Below are 20152 nucleotides of genomic sequence, written 5' to 3' on the forward strand. Positions count from 1 at the left end.
ACACTTCTGTACTGCAGCGAGTCATGGACTCTTCGCCCACAACAGGAGAGGAAACTGAGCGCTTTCCACATGCGCTGCCTCCGACGCATCCTCGGCATCACCTGGCAGGACAAAGTTCCAAACAACACAGTCCTGGAACGTGCTGGAATCCCTAGCATGTATTCACTGCTGAAACAGAGACGCCTGCGTTGGCTTGGTCATGTCGTGAGAATGGATGATGGCCGGATCCCAAAGGATCTCCTCTATGGAGAACTCGTGCAAGGAAAGCGCCCTACAGGTAGACCACAGCTGCGATACAAGGACATCTGCAAGAGGGATCTGAAGGCCTTAGGGATGGACCTCAACAAGTGGGAAACCCTGGCCTCTGAGCGGCCCGCTTGGAGGCAGGCTGTGCAGCATGGCCTTTCCCAGTTTGAAGAGACACTTTGCCAACAGTCTGAGGCTAAGAGGCAAAGAAGGAAGGCCCATAGCCAGGGAGACAGACCAGGGACAGACTGCACTTGCTCCTGGTGTGGAAGGGATTGTCACTCCCGGATTGGCCTTTTCAGCCACACTAGACGCTGTGCCAGAACCACCTTTCAGAGCGCGATACCATAGTCTTTCGAGACTGAAGGTTGCCAATACACATATGAGCAGAGGTGATATTTGTCAGTTTCTTATGCCTTAAGTTCTTTTTCAACAGTTCAAACAAAAAGACTGAACTTGAATCTTCCAAGTGCTGTTATATGGCCCAAAACTTTCATGGTATATGATTTAAGCACCCACAACATTTATTTAATTATTTATTTTAAAAAGACTCACAGCCATGTTTTAAAATTCATAGCTTCATTCTATGGTTTAGCCAAAACAAACAAAAACAAAAACATATGACATGCTATCACAGTGCCTGGAAGAATGACAAACTCATGAGCTACAGCCCTATAGATGCTTGCAGAAAAAACAGTCACTTGGGAGTGGGGTTTAAGGGCAAGGTTATTTGAGGGGAGGTGGGAACACAAGTTATGCTGCCATTTGTGCACTGAAAATTAAGGACTGCAGACAGCTTAGACAGAGGGGATAACCTATCTTTTCAACAGATACTAAAAAACCACCAGCAGCTCATGCTTCATCATTTACTCTGCACCATCTTTGATTATTCTTGAGGAGAGGCTAGTTCAGAGTTTTATGGCTGTCAGTCAACAGCTAAATTGTGTATATGGGTCATTACCAGCAGAGGCCACCAAGACGTGAACTTAGAAAAGTCATCACTAAGTCATCACTAATTTGGTTCCATCATTATTTCCAGTCTGATCAAGTACACTACTGAACCATTCATGTAATTGATTGCAGAGTCTTGATAGCCCCTTAATGCAAACAAAGTATCACCTTTGGTCATCTACTTGGAATGGGAATAGGCTATGCCATTAAACATTTCCATTCCCAAGGGCAACTGAACTAGGGACTGGCTGAAAACAAGTACTTTAATTACTTATATAAGATAGTATTTCAGCTGTAAACACTGACTGCTAAAGATTTTGTCCTTTCTTCTTTATTTTCACTTGTGCTCGTCCAGTTTCTTGCCTTTTAATGAGCCATTATACTAAATCTATTTTTAAAAATATTTACTCTTGGTAGAAAACAGTGTAAAATCAAAAACTTCTCAATCTGACACTCGGGGAGGGGATACATAATTAGGTTTAATTTAATAAAATAAAAGTTCTTTTCCTCGCACCTTCTTCACTTAGGTGAAACACAGCCTTCATTAACTTCATACTTAATGGCCACCACGATGTCTCTGAAGACTTGACCACATGTTAACACAGTATCATTGATACACATAAGGGTGCAGCTTGCACAATAAACTAGGAGGAGCTTTTAGCATTGTCATGAATTCTGCTAGAGGACTCTGCTAGAGGACTAGAAGGCAAGGAGAAGCAGGCTTCATCCCTCAGACAAGTTGCTCATATCTGGATTTAGGGAATCATCTCTGAAGCTGTAAGCACTCCCCATCTTCCAAAGCTCAGAAAATGCATTTTGGCATCCATTTCAGAAGGCTGAAGACATTACCCAAAAGACTGGATTGCTGCCCTGGAAACGGATATGCAGGCACTTTGTCATAATGGAGCTTTCACAAGCTTTTCAACAAGCATTATACACTATCGCTACCTTTCTTGGACAATGTTACATTGGCCTCCTGTGGGATTTCATTAAGTGACATTAATTCTACCAATCTCAAATGAGAATTTGCTATCCACCTTCCACCACCACCCCCCAGGAAACCGGGTTCTTTACTTAAAGACAAAAAGACAGCGCATGATGTTCAGTTAGCCATATCTTCTTCTGCACTTGAAGTCTCTTGAACTGGAGCATAGTTGGGCCACAGGCATCCCTATGAATGCTAATTTCATAGATCCATGAGTTCTCCTAATTTATGCTGGCAGAACACACACAACCACAGATCACTCATGTGCACATATCCCTTTACCTAAATGAATCAGAAGAGAAAGTTTTCACCTAACATTAGTTTAAAAAAAACAAACAAAAAACTTGATTTATCTCCTTGGCTCTATCAGTCAAGTACACATCCAGGAAGCTGGAACAGATGAAACAGGTCATCAAGTAGCTCACCAAAACAGAAACTCACTTCCAGGGGTGCCCAGAGCACAATCATCTTCACACTGCAGCAGCACTCTGTAGGCAAGTCCTTCTCTCTTGCCCCACCTCCCCAACACATAATTGAAAGTTTCTATCCCTGGTTAAGCTTGGCAGTTTTTAAGAGGCAAGAGGATGTAGCTGTGTCTTTGAACTCTGAACGAGCGACAGCGTGCTTACGACAGACGTCTACCTGCATGCCAGCAATGGTACAAGTTGTTCACTTAACAGCAGACAACATGCTGCAGTAGCGAGGTGCATTTCAGTTGCTTTGTGGATCTCTGCTGGGAGTCCAGGTGTTGAAACAGGAAACGAAGCTGTGTGCATGTCTGTGCATGAGAAGAGATGTGGCAAATTCAAGTCCCCATCTACTTTAAGATGATGTGGTAACTATCATTGGTTTCAGCTGTAAAACAAACACAAGGTATCAGGCACTGACTAAACATGGGTACCCACCCAAGACCCACTGAAATGAATAGAAAGCAATGCATGATATCTTAACTCTTCCCATAGGTTTCTTTAGATACCTTATGCGGAATGAAGAGGGCTCTCCTAAATTTTCCATATAAGGGAAAAGACGACCAAGGAACAAGAATGATACATAAGATGAGCCCTGCTGGATCAGGCCAAGGACCCATCTAGTCCAGCTTCCTATATCTCACAGTGGCCAACCAGATACCTCAGGATGCACATAACTGTGCTTCGACCAGATAGTTACCTTTCATTGTGTCCAAGACAAAACATGATTCATCTTGAAAGTTCTGTATCATCTGAAAACATGAATAAAAAACAGGGTCTTTAGAAATCCTAGCATGATTCATTTATAAGAAAACCGTAAGGTCTGACATGGTGTTTCAAGCAAATGCCCATCTAAAGATTCCCTCTCAGTTTCTCAGTAATAAGTTTACCTGAGATGTTAGAGAATGGGCAAAACACAAAGCGCAAACCAGCAGCTGCAGTGTGTGGTGCTCAGAGCACAGGGAAGAACGCCAAAAAAAGGAGGCAAGACCCAAGAAGTACCAACACCAGAATCTATTTACAGGCAGTATTTACAAGTAGAAGGCATTTCCAGAAATTGGCAAGCAGAGGCAGTCCAGCAAACAGTCCATAGTCAGCAAATCAGGTATTAGTCCAGCAGAGATTCATGCAGCAACTCACTCCTACAACTCACACAGTGGAGTGTGCTTGTTGGACATTTATACTCCAGTCAGCCAATGGGAAAGGCCATGACCTCATCACTGAGGAATGTCATTGCGTCATCCTGGGTGGGGATTGCAACAGCTTTTCCCATCTCTCCTTGTTCTGTGCAATGACTCAGCACTTTGCCCTGATTGGTCCTTGCCCCATTGTCTGACAGGTATGCTTACATTAGCTTACACACAGCAGCAGTCTGATAGGCCTGCCTTATCCAGCCACTAAACTGCCTTACTGTGTGGAGCACATTCTGTAACATGAGAAGTGCAGAGACCTCACTTCTTTGTGATCTTTCTTAAATGGTTACTACTGAAATCACTTGCTCCAAAGGACAGTGACTTAAGTATTTTTATTAAAAGGTATGCTTGCCCTTTTGTACATTCCTTTAACATCTAGTGCAGGAACCACAATAATGCTCCATTCTATTTCTCTTTGTGCAAGTTGTTCTTGTTTATATACCACTGTTCAAAGGAAAGTTCACAAAGCAGTTTACAGAGGAAAATCAAACAAACTAATGGCTCCCTGTCCCAAAAGGGCTCACAATCTAAAAGGATGCAAAAGAACACCAGCAGACAGCCACTAGAAAAGACAGTGCTGGGGTGAGGATGACCAGTTACTCTCCCCCTGCTAAATAAAAGAGCACCCACCCAAAAAGTGCCTCTTACCCAGTTAGCAGGGGTGAAGTCTCTCCCAAATTATCCAAGTTTCCCTCCTTCCAAGGAAGGTCACAGCTACTATTAAACAGCTAATTCATTGGTACTTGTTTCTCATTCAAACAAGAAACCAGTCAATTGCACCCAATTTGGTTTAAATTGTCAACGCAATAAAGATGGTTTGGTGGTCCAAAAGGCTTCCCACTCACAAGACGTTTATCTTCCCTTTTTTAAAGTATGTCATTGTCACTGCAGCTTTCAGTAAGTCAACAAGCAATTCAGCACGGGACTCAGAAACTGCCATTTCTCAAGTCTATTCAGAAACTGCAGAGTACATTCTCACATTGTAAAATAGTGGAAGAGGGCTCAGAGGAGAAGAGTGAACTTCAATACACCAGTGTCACAATCCAACATTAACCAGGACTATCAGTGGGAGGAAAAAGTGAACAAACATATCTTGCTTAGCTCCCTTCTTGCTCCTCCTCTCCTGTAGACTTCATCAATGCAACCAAGTGGAAATTCTTTCAGTGTGGCTCCCTCCACTAAAGCAGCCTTTTTCCTTTTTACACTGGGGGAAACTCCTTTTATTTCAATTTTATTTCAACCCATTTTACCAATGCTGCAAAGAGCAGGACTGGTTATGCTGCCAAGTGGGAAAAGCAAAAATTCAAAGTTAACACATGCCATAAGAGCATATAGGATGATACTATAATCAGGAATAAATGAATCCAGCTAAAACTAACTAGGCTAGTACCCTATTATGGCTAGGTTTCAAATTAAACAATATTTTGTATTGTGCACCCCAACTTTCTGTCTTGCTTCTTGCCCAGTGGCATTTGGAGACTGCTCTCTATGCCCTGACTCTCTTATCCAAGATGATTCTGCGCTCTGACGGAGCCCAACTTATTTAGGAAAACACTGGCTCTCCCTCCCAGACATTATCCAGTCAGCTGGCCAGTTTTAAGTTTCTTTCCTCAAAGTAATAACATTAAGTCATTTCTGCTTCAAGAAACAAGGATCAAATGTGTACACCTGTGGGCTGGCAGAAATGGGTTAACTCGCCTGTTTCATGAACTTTCATTTTCCTGAACAATACTTTCAGTTTCTGGGTTTGTAACCTTTCTGCTGGATGCTAAACTGAATTCAGCAACCTGAATGTTATTTGAATTTTGCTTATTTTGCTTTAGCCAACATAGGAGAAGAACAGAGGCACAGAGCACAAAAGCCCCCACCTCCAATCCCTGCTCTGGCTTCTGAGTTGCCACTAAATACTGCTTCTGCATTTTCAATCTTGCAATGTAAATGTAATCTTGCATGTAAATGAGCAACCCATCCAACAAGAGTTGTGATTCTCAAGCAAAGAAGGGCAACCAAAATGATCAGAGGGCTGGGACATCTTCCTTAAGAGGTAAGGCTACTGCATTTGAGATAGCTTGGAAAAAGGGTGATTAAGAGATAGAGGACAGATGGGAAAGTGATAAAGTTATACATATTGTGGAAAGAATGGATAGAAAGACGTTTTTCTCTCTCTTTCACAATACTAGAACTAGGGGTATTTCAATGAATCAGATTGGTAGGAGATTTAGGAATAACAAAAGGAGATATTTCACACAGTGCATAATTAGTCTGTGCAATTTGTTGCCACAGGGTGTGCTGATGGCCACTAGGCCACAGATGGTTTTAAAAAGAGACAGGATAAAATCATGGACAGATTGATCAGTGGCTAGTAGTAAGTATTGTGTTTGTTCTTTCATACACTCAACCCCACCTACACCTGCTTTCCATTTGGAAAGTAGCATACATGTTCAATATTTTAAAATTATTTCATGTTAGTGGTATATTTTATTTTTAAGCTTCTTATAAATTAGATTGGGCAAATTTCCATTCAGAAAGGCAAGCAATACATTTTAAATTTAAAATTTCCAAAGTTAAGCAGTCAGAGGAGCAGCATGAGCCTGCAACATTGTTTTAAACTTCACAATCCCAATGTTTCCGGGAGATACTTACCTCATCGCTGATGAGTACATGTATCCCTGTGGGTCCCTGTTTGTATATCTGGCTGATCTGTTGAGAGGAAATGCTGAAGAGTTGGGCAATCTTCTCCGTCAGCTCAACAGCAGTCAAGTCTTCTAAATAGATGGCATGATAGACTGCAGAGACAAGAATCGTTAATGTGTACTTCCAAGTTGGCCGTAAAGGTGAAAGAGGAAGCGTGGTATTTTTTAAAAAGCAACACTCACCCAGTGATCCCTAGAGAGTATAAAGGAAGCTGAATAGGACACACTTAGCATCCCCTCAATACTGCTATATTAAGAGCAGAGCTATATTCCTTGATTTGTTCTTATCTACCTCATTTTTATTAGACTCTGAAGCAAACTACCGACAGTTAAACATTCTCAGATTAAAAATAAATGTACACTCTTCCCTGTTGACTGAATAATTGTTCCAGGTCTATCACTTCTAGCAGTTACTGCAGTTTTGAAGATACACAGGTTAGGGGGCAGTTCCATGAGGCCTAAGAATTGCCTAGTGAACCTACTAAGTGGGTCATCAATCAACTAGAACTCAAGATCAGTCGAACTAAGGTTTTTTTCTGGAAGAGATTAATTTCATCTGCATGAATTTGCATACAATAATAGTTCTGAAGAAAAAGTGAATGCTCATAGGCAAAGCACGCCTTTTGCACGGTATGCATCACCTCAGAAGAGGCATTCCCTGGGAAGAGGAGGAGAAATGGTTCTTCTGAGAAAGTGCCTTTCACCATGGATTTATACATATTTGATTTTAATATGAAGAATTCTTTTCTTTCAACAAAATTTTCTTGCCTTATTTTCAGGAGCTCTTTTAAAAAAATTGTTCAAAATAATGTTAACTGATTGTTTAATCAACTAAACCAGAGAAGGGCAAAAGGTGCATTAGGATCTACTAGTAGATCTTTTGGTGTTCTGCTGAACATTGGCAAGGGTTTTGGACTCAACTGTTTAACAATAGCAACAACAAAAACGCTCTCTCCCCCTGCCTCCCTCCCCAAATTTGACACAGGGAGCTAACCAGAAGTGAATTTGTGTGTGTTAGAAAAGACTACACTCAATTCTAGTACTGCAGATACGTCCCTGAGCTAAGCGTATGCAAAGAGGCACACACATCCTTTATATTAAGTGCATCTCCATGTCAGTATTTTTCACCTACCTCTGATTGTTGGACCTCAGAGTTCTAGTTAAAAAAACAAAACAGATACCACAAGCCTGAAGTTTGCCACTCCTAGGCTAAATACTGAGCCTACAATGTAATAGACTACATACAGTCAATTTTTATTATCTACTAGTGTTAGGTTCCTGGAAAACCCAGTGGATACTGAATCAGCTGACATAGAGTCATTTATCCTATGGAAAGAATGGGCTTAAGGGGAGCTGTACTTAACCTTTCAGCAGCAGAAAGCTTCAGAACAGCACCCACAGGTAGCTGAGAACAGGCTGTGAATGGTGCAGGTTAAGTCGCACTCTTGTTTCCTGTGGATAAGCAAATCCACTGGAACGGAGTGCACAACTGATGAGGATTGACTGTATTTGGAGTCAGTATGGCATTTATTAGAACAAAAGTTGCCCCTGTGTTAGAAATAAGGGCAACATTGGCTGCAGAGAGTGACATTTGGAGCGAAGAAGTGTTCCATGAGGCTAAAGTTTCCAACCTGTCAATCATCAGTGAAAGTTAACAGTCTCTAAGTCTTTACTTCTAGATGGCAGTGTTTGTTGAGCTCTTTCAGCAGTTAGTACTCTCAAATCAAGAGTGACAAAATAGATTGTTTTATGCTTGTAAGTTGTTAGAACTTCTGATCCTAAACCTGATGCTATATAAATATATATTTGAGAACTTAAAGTATTTCTTTGATCTTTTACCTCAATCTCAGTTTTTTATTCCTTATGTGCATCATTTACTCTTAATAGCAAGCAACCTGGTGATAGCAAGTCATTTTGGTTACAAGAAGAGTTTTCTTCTCTCCGTGTCACTATACTCCTCCAACTTTCTGAATTACGTTAGATATCCTCCTGGAAAGAGGGATGAGCACAATTCCATGGCTGAAGAGCTCCAGAAGAAGGAGAGAGACTGCTTTCCTTACCGAAGAAAGTACTGTTGGCTGCATCCCCATCTTCATGCTTCTGCTGATCCCTCAACTGCTGAGACTCTTGGCAGACATAGACAGTCAGCCTTGGCCGTACCATCCTGAGGAGTAAGGAAGATTTATGTAAGCAGACATTAACAGGAAATAAAGGGGAGAGCAAGGAAAGAAGGGAATAACTTTAAAAGGCATTTTAATAGCACTTTCAAGTTGGCAGAAAGCTTCACAAATCAAGCCCTACTAATTAAACAACCAGAAAAGTCGCAAGGTACAGCACTTCCAGGAATTTTATCATTCTTTCATTTTATCACATGCAGCACTGATGAAGTGCTGCATGTCTGAATTCTTCCCTTCTCTCCCATATCAAGACACCTCTGCTTTCCACACAAATAGTTTAACAGTCACCAAGATTTTCCCCTACTGCGTGGTCCTTTATCAAATGTTTCTAAAGGGAGTTTTCAGATCATAGAAAACTTGAGACAGAGAACCATAAGAAAGTAAGCAATTTATATGTCTGAATCATTTCGACAGTTGTAAGATGTTTAGTGACACCTGGCAGATTCATTTCAAGCAACAGGCAGAGAAAGATCTGAGGATTATCCTAATACAACAGTTCCCAAACTTTTGAGAGGCCCTAGAGCAGTAACTTTCAACCTTTTCCATCTCATGGCACACTGACAAGGCATTAAAATGGTCAAGGCACACCACCAGGTTTTTGACAATTGACAAGGCACTCCATGCTGCCAGTGGGGACTCACATCTCCTATTGGCCCTATTAATAAATGACCTTCCCCCAGTGGCATACCAGTGTGCCACAGCACAGTGGTTGAAAATGACTGCCCTAGAGGCTGGTGCCTGATTTATAAATGCCAAGGGGTGTGGATATAACGCCGATTGGGCAGCAGTGCTCCCCACCCGACATAGCAGCTTTTTAAACCCTAGGAGTGTACAACCTTTTTGGCAGGAGGGCCACATCATCTCCCTGACACTGTGTCAGGGGCTGGGGAAAAATTAATTCACATTTAAAATTTGAATAAGTTTACATAAATGAATATATTAGAGATGAAACTTACATGAGTGAATGAAGGTCTTGGAATAGCTCAAGGCCTATAAAAGGCCTTATACAAATCAAGGCTGGTCTTTCCTTCAATGCTGCTGCATCACAGATGTGAAACAGCAAACAGTGGAGGGAGCCCTTGGCCTGTAGCTCACATGAGAAGTTGAACAGTTGCCCTCATGCTGAGAGCAGTTGTGTTGGGCCAGCGCAGTCTCCAGCAAGCCTCTGGAGGACCAGAGGCTCATTGAAGACTGAGGGCTCCCTCCGAGCCGGACTGAAGGTCTCAGAGGGCATCGAATGGCCCCCGGGCTGGGGTTTGGGCACCCCTGCCCTAGATGTACATGTTTCACGACCCAACAAAAATCGGGCTACGACACACCGGTGGGTCCCAGACCCATAGTTTGAGAATCACTGTCCTAATATAAGGGCAGGTACAACAGGGAAGAAGCCTTTCAGGTCCCTCAATCGGATAACCAAATCCCAAAGACTCATTTGTTTGCAATTCTTTTCTCTCTCTTTGTGGAGCTATTCAAGCACCCCTTCTAACACCCCTTCTAGGCTGACAGTGTAATTGCTAGCACAAGAAGCCCTAGGGCTAGGCAGGGCAGTGAGAAAAAGAAAAGTGAGTTGATGGGATAGTTGCATATAATGATGCAGAGAAACAAAACTATGGGAAAAGATTAAAGGGGGCTAAAAGAATGGGTTAAAGCAAAGACTTAACACTGTAGCAAAAATACTTTTGTGCTGTAAATGTAGCAATACATGCATCTCAGGTTAATAAAAATATAGAAGCAGCCCCCAGGCAATTTCAGTTGTGGTCTAGATAGCGTTAGCAAGAATATCTCTTATTGCTCTTCATGGCCAAGTTGGTTGAATTTATGGAAGAGTGATATTTGATTATGTATCATGTTGCTCAATAGCACAGATGTCTGCAAGAAAGAAAGTGTTCTTTAAAAAAGTTTTTATACATGCAATTCCCAAACCTGCATTCTTTTTTCAAAAACAAATATAAACACACATAACAAAAAACATAACACTTCACTACACACACACGGTGCAGGAAATCATATATCATATATCACTGAAACTAATAAATCATTACATATCTTAATTCCCTCTTCTAAATTTACTTCTTACTATCATTTTCATTCATCATTCATCTATCAAATCATATCAAATTATATATGTAATACAATCATCTAAATGCCCTATCATATATCTCTAAAACTCTATTTTCAACCAAGCATAAAAAGGTTTCCATTGCTCAATTTGTGTCAGTTTTCATTGGTGATCCAAAATTTCTGAAAGCCTGTCCATTTCCACCACATTCATTATTTTCTCCCTCTTCTTCCTCACTCTCCATGGAACATGTCTCAAAATTTTGACTTTATTGTCATCTGCTATCCATTCCTTTTCCTGTGAGGCCTTCAGGAATTTATCTCTGTAAAAGGTTCTGATTAATTTCACATAAGTTTCTCTTGATAATTCGTGTTTTCTCAGATAAAAAGTGCTCACTCTTCTCACTGGATCCAGTTCTTTAAATATCTCCATCAGTGTATCAATCCATTCTGATATTAATCTGACAATCCATCGCGACGTATCTTCTCCTTTCTCTTCTGGTATATTTTGTATCCTCACCACTTGAGCTGCACTATCCATCTGCATTTCCATTAACATTGTCTCTGCATCATGCTGGTTTTCTTCTGTCTTCTGATATTTTATCTTGATCTTTTCTTATAAGTTCATTTAATTGTTTAGTTAAAGCATCTACACTGGCTTGGGTCTGTACAGACTGGTTTATTTGTTGCTGTACCATTGCCAACAGTTATTCCATATTATCTTGCACAGCCTGTTTCCAGTCTTTCCCTTTCGATTCCTTTTGTATTAATTTTCCAAGTCCCATCTCCGACACTGACAAGCTTCGAACTTTCACTGTTTTAGCCGCCATCTTTGTTCTTCCTTCCTGTAGAGCTCAAATATCTGTTAACAAATCACTTTCAATTATCTATACATCACATCACATCAACAATCAGTCCTTAATCACTCATCAACAATATCAAAAGAAAATTATAAAGTCAAGTAAAGCCTTTTGCTTACAATGTTCTTTAAGACCACTAGATGTCCTCAGTGTATTATTTTCCTTGCTCCACTTATAGACACATATCCAGTTCTTGCAATGTCTTTTTAAACCCACTAGATGTTACTGGTGCACTGTTCTTGCTTTGTTTATATTTCTTTATCTTGTTTATAGTTGTAGCCTTGGCAACGCCATTCCTCAATCCACAGGAATCCAGCCGCTGTTTCAGGCAATCACCAACAACAGCATTAAACCAATAAACGCTCCAATACACAAACTAAAGTAATTTAGTTTGTAATTTAGTAACTGTCCAAGGACAGTTAATTTGTAATCCACCGAAATTCAAAGTTGTAATTATATTTTCATATATCTATAACAAGCTTGGTAAATCTCTTCTACGATTTCTCCTCACATCGATAAACAGCTGGGGGGAATTTCCCCCCTCCTCTTCTCATGGCAAGAAAAAACCAAATCAGGTAATCAATTACTCAGTCCACGCCAGGCATACACAAACGGAATAGCACTTACTTAAGTCTTTCAACGTCTTTCCCTGCGGGGCCTTCAGCTTGGTTCAAAAGGAATTCTTCACCATTGCTGCCAAGACAGTGTAATCTCCTGGGATTCCCCCCCCCCCCCCGGTTGGGCTTTATCTCCTCAGGGATCAGCCATCACATGGAGGAGTTTGTCTCTCCTGACAAACAATCCTCGGGTCTCCTCGGATCCGCAGTTTTTTGGGGAAAAACAGAATGCCTTTCAAGAGCTCAAGAAAGGCACGTCTGCTCAGCTGCTGGCTGGCTGGCTCCCCCAAACCTGCATTCTGAAGTAGTGCAGCCCTGTGAGGACTGTGCCAGGTGCTTTTTCCACATTACAGAATCAACACTTATCCTGCGAATCCTGTAAAGTGAGCGCAGCTTACCAATCATTTATGAAGATCATCATGAGCTTTGCTTCCACCCTCCAAGGTAGGTCACTAGTTTCCATTTTACACATAGGGGAACTGAAGCCAAGGCAGTTCCATATGCTCGCCTATACTCACTGTTCCCCCCTCCCCATCCCAGGAAAGTCTAATCTTACAAGCAGCAGCTCCTCAGTTCTCTCCAAGCACGGCTACCCAAGATCCTTGAATCAGGTTGAACTTGAAAGCTTCCGTATGCAAAGTATGTGCTCTACTACTAATATATGAACACTGGGCAAATATAGGGAAACAGGGAAACCTGCAGGCTGTTCTAGAGGTTAGCATCAATTTAAAAGAACCCCTAAAACTCCAGTACACACTTTATTTTTATTATTAACAGTATTTATATACCACTTTAACAAAAGAGTTCACAAAGCGGTTTACAGAGAAAAACCAAAATGGCTCCCTGTCCCAAAAGGGCTCACAATTTAGACACTGCTGGGGAGAGTTCAAATCACTTTGCAATGGACTCTCCATAGCAAAATTAAGTTTTGCTATACAATAAATTATTTACTTTACTATGGGCTCACAACTACTGCCAACAGGACTTTGTAGGTGATGGATAAACCAATCAGCAATGCAAATACAAGCTTTGGTAGCATCACAGCCAATAGCAGCATTTTACACACAGCATTTATGGCTGCATATCTGGAGAGAAGTACTTAGCCAATGCAACTTCCAATGCAAGCATAGGCCTTCTAAGTAGCATCTCAACAGTGTTCTTAAAATTATGGCTGTTTGTATTGAGGAAAAGGATACAGCCTTGTAATTTGTGTTTTATAATTACAACACTGTGCAAACTGATAACCATGACCCTAAACAGCACAGTAGGCCCCTTTAACCTCTCTACCTTTAAGATGGAAGAGCTTAGTTCTGTGGAAGAAACTTCAACATCTAAGGTCTTGAAATAAATTACTAAAAGGCAATGCATTATTGGGTTCACACTGCAATATTTTCACAATCAAATGGTGTCTCTAGAATGAATTATCATAGGGGTCCTCTGTGATCTCCCCTCACTTCAAGGTATTTTATTTTTCAATTTTTTTGACATGTGACCCACTCAAGTACCTGCCTTTCACAATTTTCCAGACCTTACTTCCAGAACCTTCCCCTGCTAAACCTTTCCCCAAATTGATACACTGATACAGAGTAGCATTCACTTGTTCCTTTGAAGCCCTTAATGTAAAGCTAAAGAGAGGCTACAGTACACTGGAAAGTGGGCGAGAAGGAGGCGTATGGCTAGCATTAGTAACCAGAAATCTTGGAAGAGAACCCAGGCTTATTGGTGATTCTTTACACCAGTCAGGTTCATCTCCCTCCAGTTTCTTACCACAGCTGCAGTGGGAAGGCAATCCCAAAACACCCACCTTCCACAAGCTGCCCCCCCCTTTTTTTGCTCTCTTGACTCATGCATTTCTCCCCACCACCACAATCACCTTTAAAGATTATGACCAAGGTAATTAGTATGCTGGGGCAGAAGCAAGTATTTGATCAACATATGAAACATACTCAGAGCAATGCTCATTTCAAAAAGTGCTGAGTTTGTGGAGTTAGTGAAGCCCACTACAATTCTCCCCCCACCACCACTGCAGCAACACATCTCACTATCTCAACAATCAGAACTGGTACATTAACTCTGTGGTATGATTTGGTTCTGGCATGACCTCTTACTGACCCTTATCAAAAACCTAACTTATTCACATAGAAGCCTGTCAGATTCCACTCCTTCACTTGAGGGACTAGCTAGCAGCAATTCAAGGAACAGTAAAGTTCTGAAGCCCTTTGCTGCTCTGAAGTCTAGCATTTGGGGGGGGGGGAAGATATGGGAAATCAAAATCAGACAACTGCAGATAATTCACAGAGAACAAAAAGGGAAACTTTAGAAAGCAAACTTTCATTAATGAAGAAACCATCTGCCTACCCGAGTCACCTTAAAGGCAAGAATGGAAAAATATTTCTAGCAGTTAAGTTCTGTTAAGAATTGAATACATACTTCAAACTTGTGCTACCCAAGAGACCAGGCAGCATTATTTTGCCTGTCCTGCCTTTACACCTGTGATTATTACAGGACACTTCCATGTCAAAGTTCTCCTCAATGTCCCTCAGATGTTACCTGCAAGCCACTGGGTTTCCAAGAGCCAAAAATCCACACACACGCGCACGCGCACACACACACACACACACACACACACACACACACACACACACACACACACACAACTCCTAAACCAGAAATCCCACTCCAATATTGACCAGAATATGAAGTCTCAACAACAGTTTCAAGTCAGTTTAGAAGATACCCACCGTCCCTTCAGCGCATTGAAGAGCCTGATGCCATCTGCAGGACCACAAATCTGTATGACATCTTCTCTGGTTAGTTTCAATAAATCTGACCCTTTTTTTAAATGGAGGAAAGAAGAGATGGGGTGAGAAAATAAAGAGTTAATATTTGCTTCAACACAGCGAAGTTCACAAAATACTTTCTATACATTTACAGTAGAAGTGCTGTTATCTGGCACACAAAAGCAACAGGAGTTGCCATTTATCCAAATATGCCAGTTAACAATGCTTTAACAAGATGCATAAGCTCATCTCCACCCCAACACGGCTCCTTCTGTGGTGCCACACCTTCCTTCTTCATGAGGGCACTCTAGGAATTGAGACATTCCACTTTCTTCCCCACAAGGCCCTTGTGACATCTCTACCTGGCTGAGGCAGAGGGTGAAGATTATGGTTAGCAGAGGTTACCAAAGGCCAGATAATACAATTTTTATTATACAGGTTGAGTATCCCTTCTCCAAAATGCTTGGATCCAGAAGTGTTTTGTATTTTGTATTTTTTTTTAAAGAGTTTGGAATATTTGCAAATAGTGTATATAATAAGGTATCTTGGGGATGGGATCCAAGTCTTATTCACACATAAGTACTTAACAATAAAAAATAACAGCATGCCATTAACGCAGTGAAAAAATGCATTCAGGATAACTAAGCGGTACAGTAGCATTACCAGAATATTACCAAATATCTGTATCGGCTGCTAAACAGACAAAAAGTTTTGGATTTTGGAACATTTCAAATTAGGGATACTCGACCTTTACTCCTGCAATGGATGATACCACCATAACTCACAATCTGGTCTCCAGCCCTGCAAGGGGAGATGCAGAGTTCACAAATGCTCCTATAGACAGGCTTTATTATCATGGAAGGGGAGAAGGAAAAGGATGGAGAAGGAAAAGATGGATGGAGGGAAAAGGATAGGGCACAGAACTAGCAACAAGTTTGAAGAGGCTCCCAGAAAATTTGGAAAGACAGGTGGAAGTACATTGACAAAGGGGGGGGGGAAGAATACATATGCTGAAGTCACCGATACTGAAAAACAGGCTTTTACTCACTACCTGAGAAGTTTGTGAAAAGCCGTGAAAAAGTTGAGAAGCGATTCCGATGTAGCCACTGTTGAGCTTCCTGAGGCGTGGATGCTGGCAAGAGGTTCTAGGACAGAGGAATGAGAACTGTGATTTTGTTCTTGCATTAGAGCACACTTCCAAGAGTCACTGTGTATATCAAAGGCACTCTTGCAAGCAGAGCAGACGAATAAGGAAGAGTGCATTTTGGCCAGCCAGCTCAGAGACAACACCTCTTCCCTATTACAACATGGTGGAGGAAGGGAGAATGAAAACCCAGGACATGAAATGTGACTTACATCTGCGATTGGGGCAGGAGGTTCAGGCTGGTGATTTGGAGACCCGTTTCTAGTTTTAGAAAGAGAAACAAACAGAACGCAGTTGAAATATGTTTTTCTCTGCTTGCTAGTCCAAATTGAATGGACATTCAGAGGCTTAAAATAACATGCAGAGGCTCTTGTACATTTTGCTATAGGACCAATGCATAATCACACGACCCACCCCAATCATGATTAAGGAATCTGCAGCAGGTCACAGAAATTTGCAGCCCCTCTCCAGGCTGTTTCTCTTTGGCACCAATTCACTTTCTGGCCTTGACTTCACTCAGTGTTTATGTTAGCTCCAACTTTAACAAGGATAAATAACTGAGGTCTTTGAAAAGGTCCCAAGTCAGATCCAAGTTCAAATTAATAAAGAACTTGAATTAAAGATGCTGTTGATGAACTTCTCAATCATAGGTTAAGTGGAGTAGAAGGGAGTGCCATTCTACAAAGGAGCTGGGAAGAGAGACTAACCTAATTTTCCTTCCTTCCTCCTACGGAGTTTTGAAGGACATCAGAAGCCATCAGAGATTTCAATATAAAAAGTACAAGACAAAGTGTGTATATAATGTGCTTCAGAGCATTGTAATCTAGCAGGTAAAAGTGAAAGTAAGTGAACACACACTTGAAAAGGCAAAGTGGACAAGAGGCGGAAAACAATTCCACTACCCAGACTTACCCTTCACTGATAGAAAAGCTGCTGTGAGAACTGCTAAAGCCAGGGGATGGTACGTTATTCACATATGTAATCTCTGGCCATGGTGAGCACTGGAAATGAAAATCCAATTGTGAGATTCCCAGAACACACTACAATGCTTCTTAACACCAGTACTACTTCCAATGGAAGGAAGCATGTATTTTATGCATTTACTCTTCAAACACAGTCTTGCATTTGGAACATCTTCGCCTCCAAGCTTGTAGAATGCATCTGAGGAAAACAACTCAATGCCAGAACAAGGCTGGAATAGATCTGCCTGTAGTGAGTGGACAAGGAACCATGTAGGACACTGGAGTTCCAACCCCCTTGCTTGTCTCTATTTGTCCATCCAACTTAAAGCTCCATATTTTTTCAATTCTCCTTTACTAAGCCAATCCTTGAGAAACCAGAAGGTATACTCATTCACATTTACTTAAGTTGCTTCATTTTTTCTCAGCTGGAGTCACAGAACTCAAAACAGTCCCAACTACAGCTGCTGTTTCCTGAATGCTACAGGAAACAAGGTTTATTCAGAAAATTGGACAAGCATCAAAGTGATGCTGAGAGATCAAAGAAAAACCAAGCTGAATGCTCTGTACTGTACATACTTTTTGTTTTTTTGCATTATGTTAAAAAAAAAGAAGGTGAAGCAGAAGCTAAGATGTAATAGCTAATTCTGGAGTTTCAGTCACATGTCAGTCACAGTCAGGATAATGAAAATAAAGAAGATTTTTTCCCTCCTATGCACTTTCAGGTCATCCTTATGTTCCAACTGTAATTCTAACTCAGGCCTGGTTTAAACATGGGACTGGATGTGTAAGTGATCTACCCACATGAGATTCTATATGCTTCTTATCTCTTTTAAAATGAGTCACTAGCATTTACATGCAACATCATGCTTTTGCTCAGCCCAGACAATTCAGATCTATATTACCATTTATATCAGGGGTGTCAAACATAAGGCCCAGGGGCGGATGTGGCCCGCAGAAGTTTTTTATCTGGCCCTCAGGCTCTCATCAGCTGAGCGGTGCTGAGGTGTTATTTTTGAAAGGGCAGAGCACATGAAAATTGGGCTCTCCCATATCTTGAAATATGATCAAGATTTGCATATTTTCTCTTCTGTCATTTGCAAGCTAATGAGTTCCTAAGTGAGAAAAAGTGCTTGTTTTTGGTTATGATCTGTTTAATGACATCATTTCCTACCTTATGACATCACTTCTAGCCTTCAGGAGGCATCATGAATGCTATTTGGTCCTTGGTTTGAAATGAGTTTGACACCCCTGATTTATACCATGAACATTACCTTGATACACAACAGTTGCAACATTTTGGTTACTGGCATAGCGTTGTAGGCAGGTTACCTGCAGTCAAGGTTTCCAGGGGATGGGGGTGTCTTGCTTTTAAGTAGCTATTTGCCAAAACAGAGACCCTAAAATCAGCGAATTTCAACCAGTGTGCCATGGCACATTGGTGCACTGCAAATGGTCCACAGGTGTCCCAAATAGTTTGGGAAGGATTAATTAGTACGGTCATTGGGGGATGTGAGCCCCCCACCAGCAGTGCAGCATGCCTTGTCCATTGTAAAAACAAAACAAAACTGATCACATGCCTTGACAATTTCAACACATTGTCAGTGTGCTGCGAGATGAAAGAGCTTGAAAAATAGCTGTCCTAAATGCTTTGATGTACACTGGATTCCTTACCTCTGTAAGTATCGTAGTCTCATAAGAAGGCTGATACTTTTCTTTCTCATGCGGTGTTCGCTTCTCCATTTTCTCTCTGTCTGTCTTTTGCTTCCTATCAGCTCCTTTGGGCTGGAAACAAGTCAGATTAGTTAAATTAATGCAGGGCCGAAAGGGCAAAGCAAGTGGTTCACTGGAATGTTAGGTTTAGGCACATGAGCTCACACATTCAAATACACTGTGAACACTGACACAAATAGAAGACAGAGCTTGAAAATCTCTGGGGCAACTAGATCTGCCACAAATTCACTTCCAAGCACTTCAAGAAGGATACAAAAGTAGCAAATCTTGCTCTTCAAAGTTCAGACTAGGTACCATGCTTCTCCCCACCACTTGTCAAAAAATGGGCCCCAACATCTATTAGATTGGGAAAAGAGCAAGTACAGCATCTTGAAAGCAACTGCAGGTGTGCTGCCTTCTTGCTAGGATTCTGGATTCCTGGATTGGAACATCAGAACCTTGACTATGGTGATACCCATGTTACAGGAATTCCTGCCCAAAGCAGCTCATCAGGGTAAAGGCTGATCAAAGCCTTTTTTACATGTTGGACCTTTGAAGGGGTTAATTAAATGGCTATGTATTTCTTTATTACACTGCTGTCAAATTTAAATGTTGTATAGGCACAGATATCAGGATTGTAATTAATACAATCTGCCAGATTACAAGGCTGCCAGATTCCGGATCTGTCAAGGAGAGAAATTTCTCATTTTTCTGGCAGGGAAAACCACCAAACGAAACCAGGGAACATGGCGTTGGCTTTGCGGTCAGAAATACCCTGCTGAAATCCATCATCCCACCTACTGTAGGAAGTGAAAGAATTTTGTCCCTGCAGCTCCAGTCATCAGCAGGACCTATCACTCTCATCAGTGCTTATGCACCGACTCTGTCGTCTCCAGCAGAAGCCAAAGACAAATTCTATGATGACCTGGCCACCACTGTCAAGAAAATCCCTGTAAAAGAGCCATTGTTCATCCTCGGCGATTTCAATGCTAGAGTTGGTGCTGATAACAGTTCATGGCCCACTTGCTTAGGTCAGTTTGGCACTGGGAGGATGAACGAAAATGGCCAACGCCTGCTAGAGTTTTGCTGTCATCACGGTCTCTGTGTCAGCAACACGTTCTTCAACACAAAGCCCCAACATAGAGTCTCTTGGAGACATCCAAGATCAAAGCACTGGCACCAGCTCGACCTGATCCTCACCAGACGCTCCAGCCTTCCCAGCATCAAGATCACACGCAGTTATCATGGTGCTGCCTGCGACACTGACCACTCCCTGGTGTGCAGCAGAGTGAAACTGCAAACAAAGCGA

The 20152-nt window shown here is 41.6% G+C and overlaps 1 protein-coding gene across 4 annotated transcripts in view; it reads right to left on the reverse strand.

Annotated features, from left to right (window-relative positions):
- Positions 1 to 781: 781 nt before the first annotated feature.
- Positions 782 to 20152, reverse strand: part of TFCP2 (transcription factor CP2) — a 58060-nt gene continuing 38689 nt past the window's right edge. For 3 of the 4 annotated variants that reach the window (XM_066616277.1, XM_066616276.1, XM_066616275.1), the window contains 9 exons: positions 18805 to 18915; positions 17084 to 17172; positions 16384 to 16432; positions 16076 to 16172; positions 14989 to 15079; positions 8596 to 8699; positions 6486 to 6628; positions 3350 to 3401; positions 782 to 3037 (listed from right to left, as the gene is read on the reverse strand). In XM_066616277.1, coding sequence (XP_066472374.1) covers positions 3000 to 3037; positions 3350 to 3401; positions 6486 to 6628; positions 8596 to 8699; positions 14989 to 15079; positions 16076 to 16172; positions 16384 to 16432; positions 17084 to 17172; positions 18805 to 18915 — 774 coding nt within the window. In that variant the 3' untranslated portion in view covers positions 782 to 2999. The remainder of the gene's footprint in view (positions 3038 to 3349; positions 3402 to 6485; positions 6629 to 8595; positions 8700 to 14988; positions 15080 to 16075; positions 16173 to 16383; positions 16433 to 17083; positions 17173 to 18804; positions 18916 to 20152) is intronic. The other variant, XM_066616278.1, reaches the window with a different exon arrangement.

This window comes from Tiliqua scincoides, chromosome 2, assembly GCF_035046505.1.
Source record: "Tiliqua scincoides isolate rTilSci1 chromosome 2, rTilSci1.hap2, whole genome shotgun sequence".
Taxonomy (NCBI): domain Eukaryota; kingdom Metazoa; phylum Chordata; class Lepidosauria; order Squamata; family Scincidae; genus Tiliqua; species Tiliqua scincoides.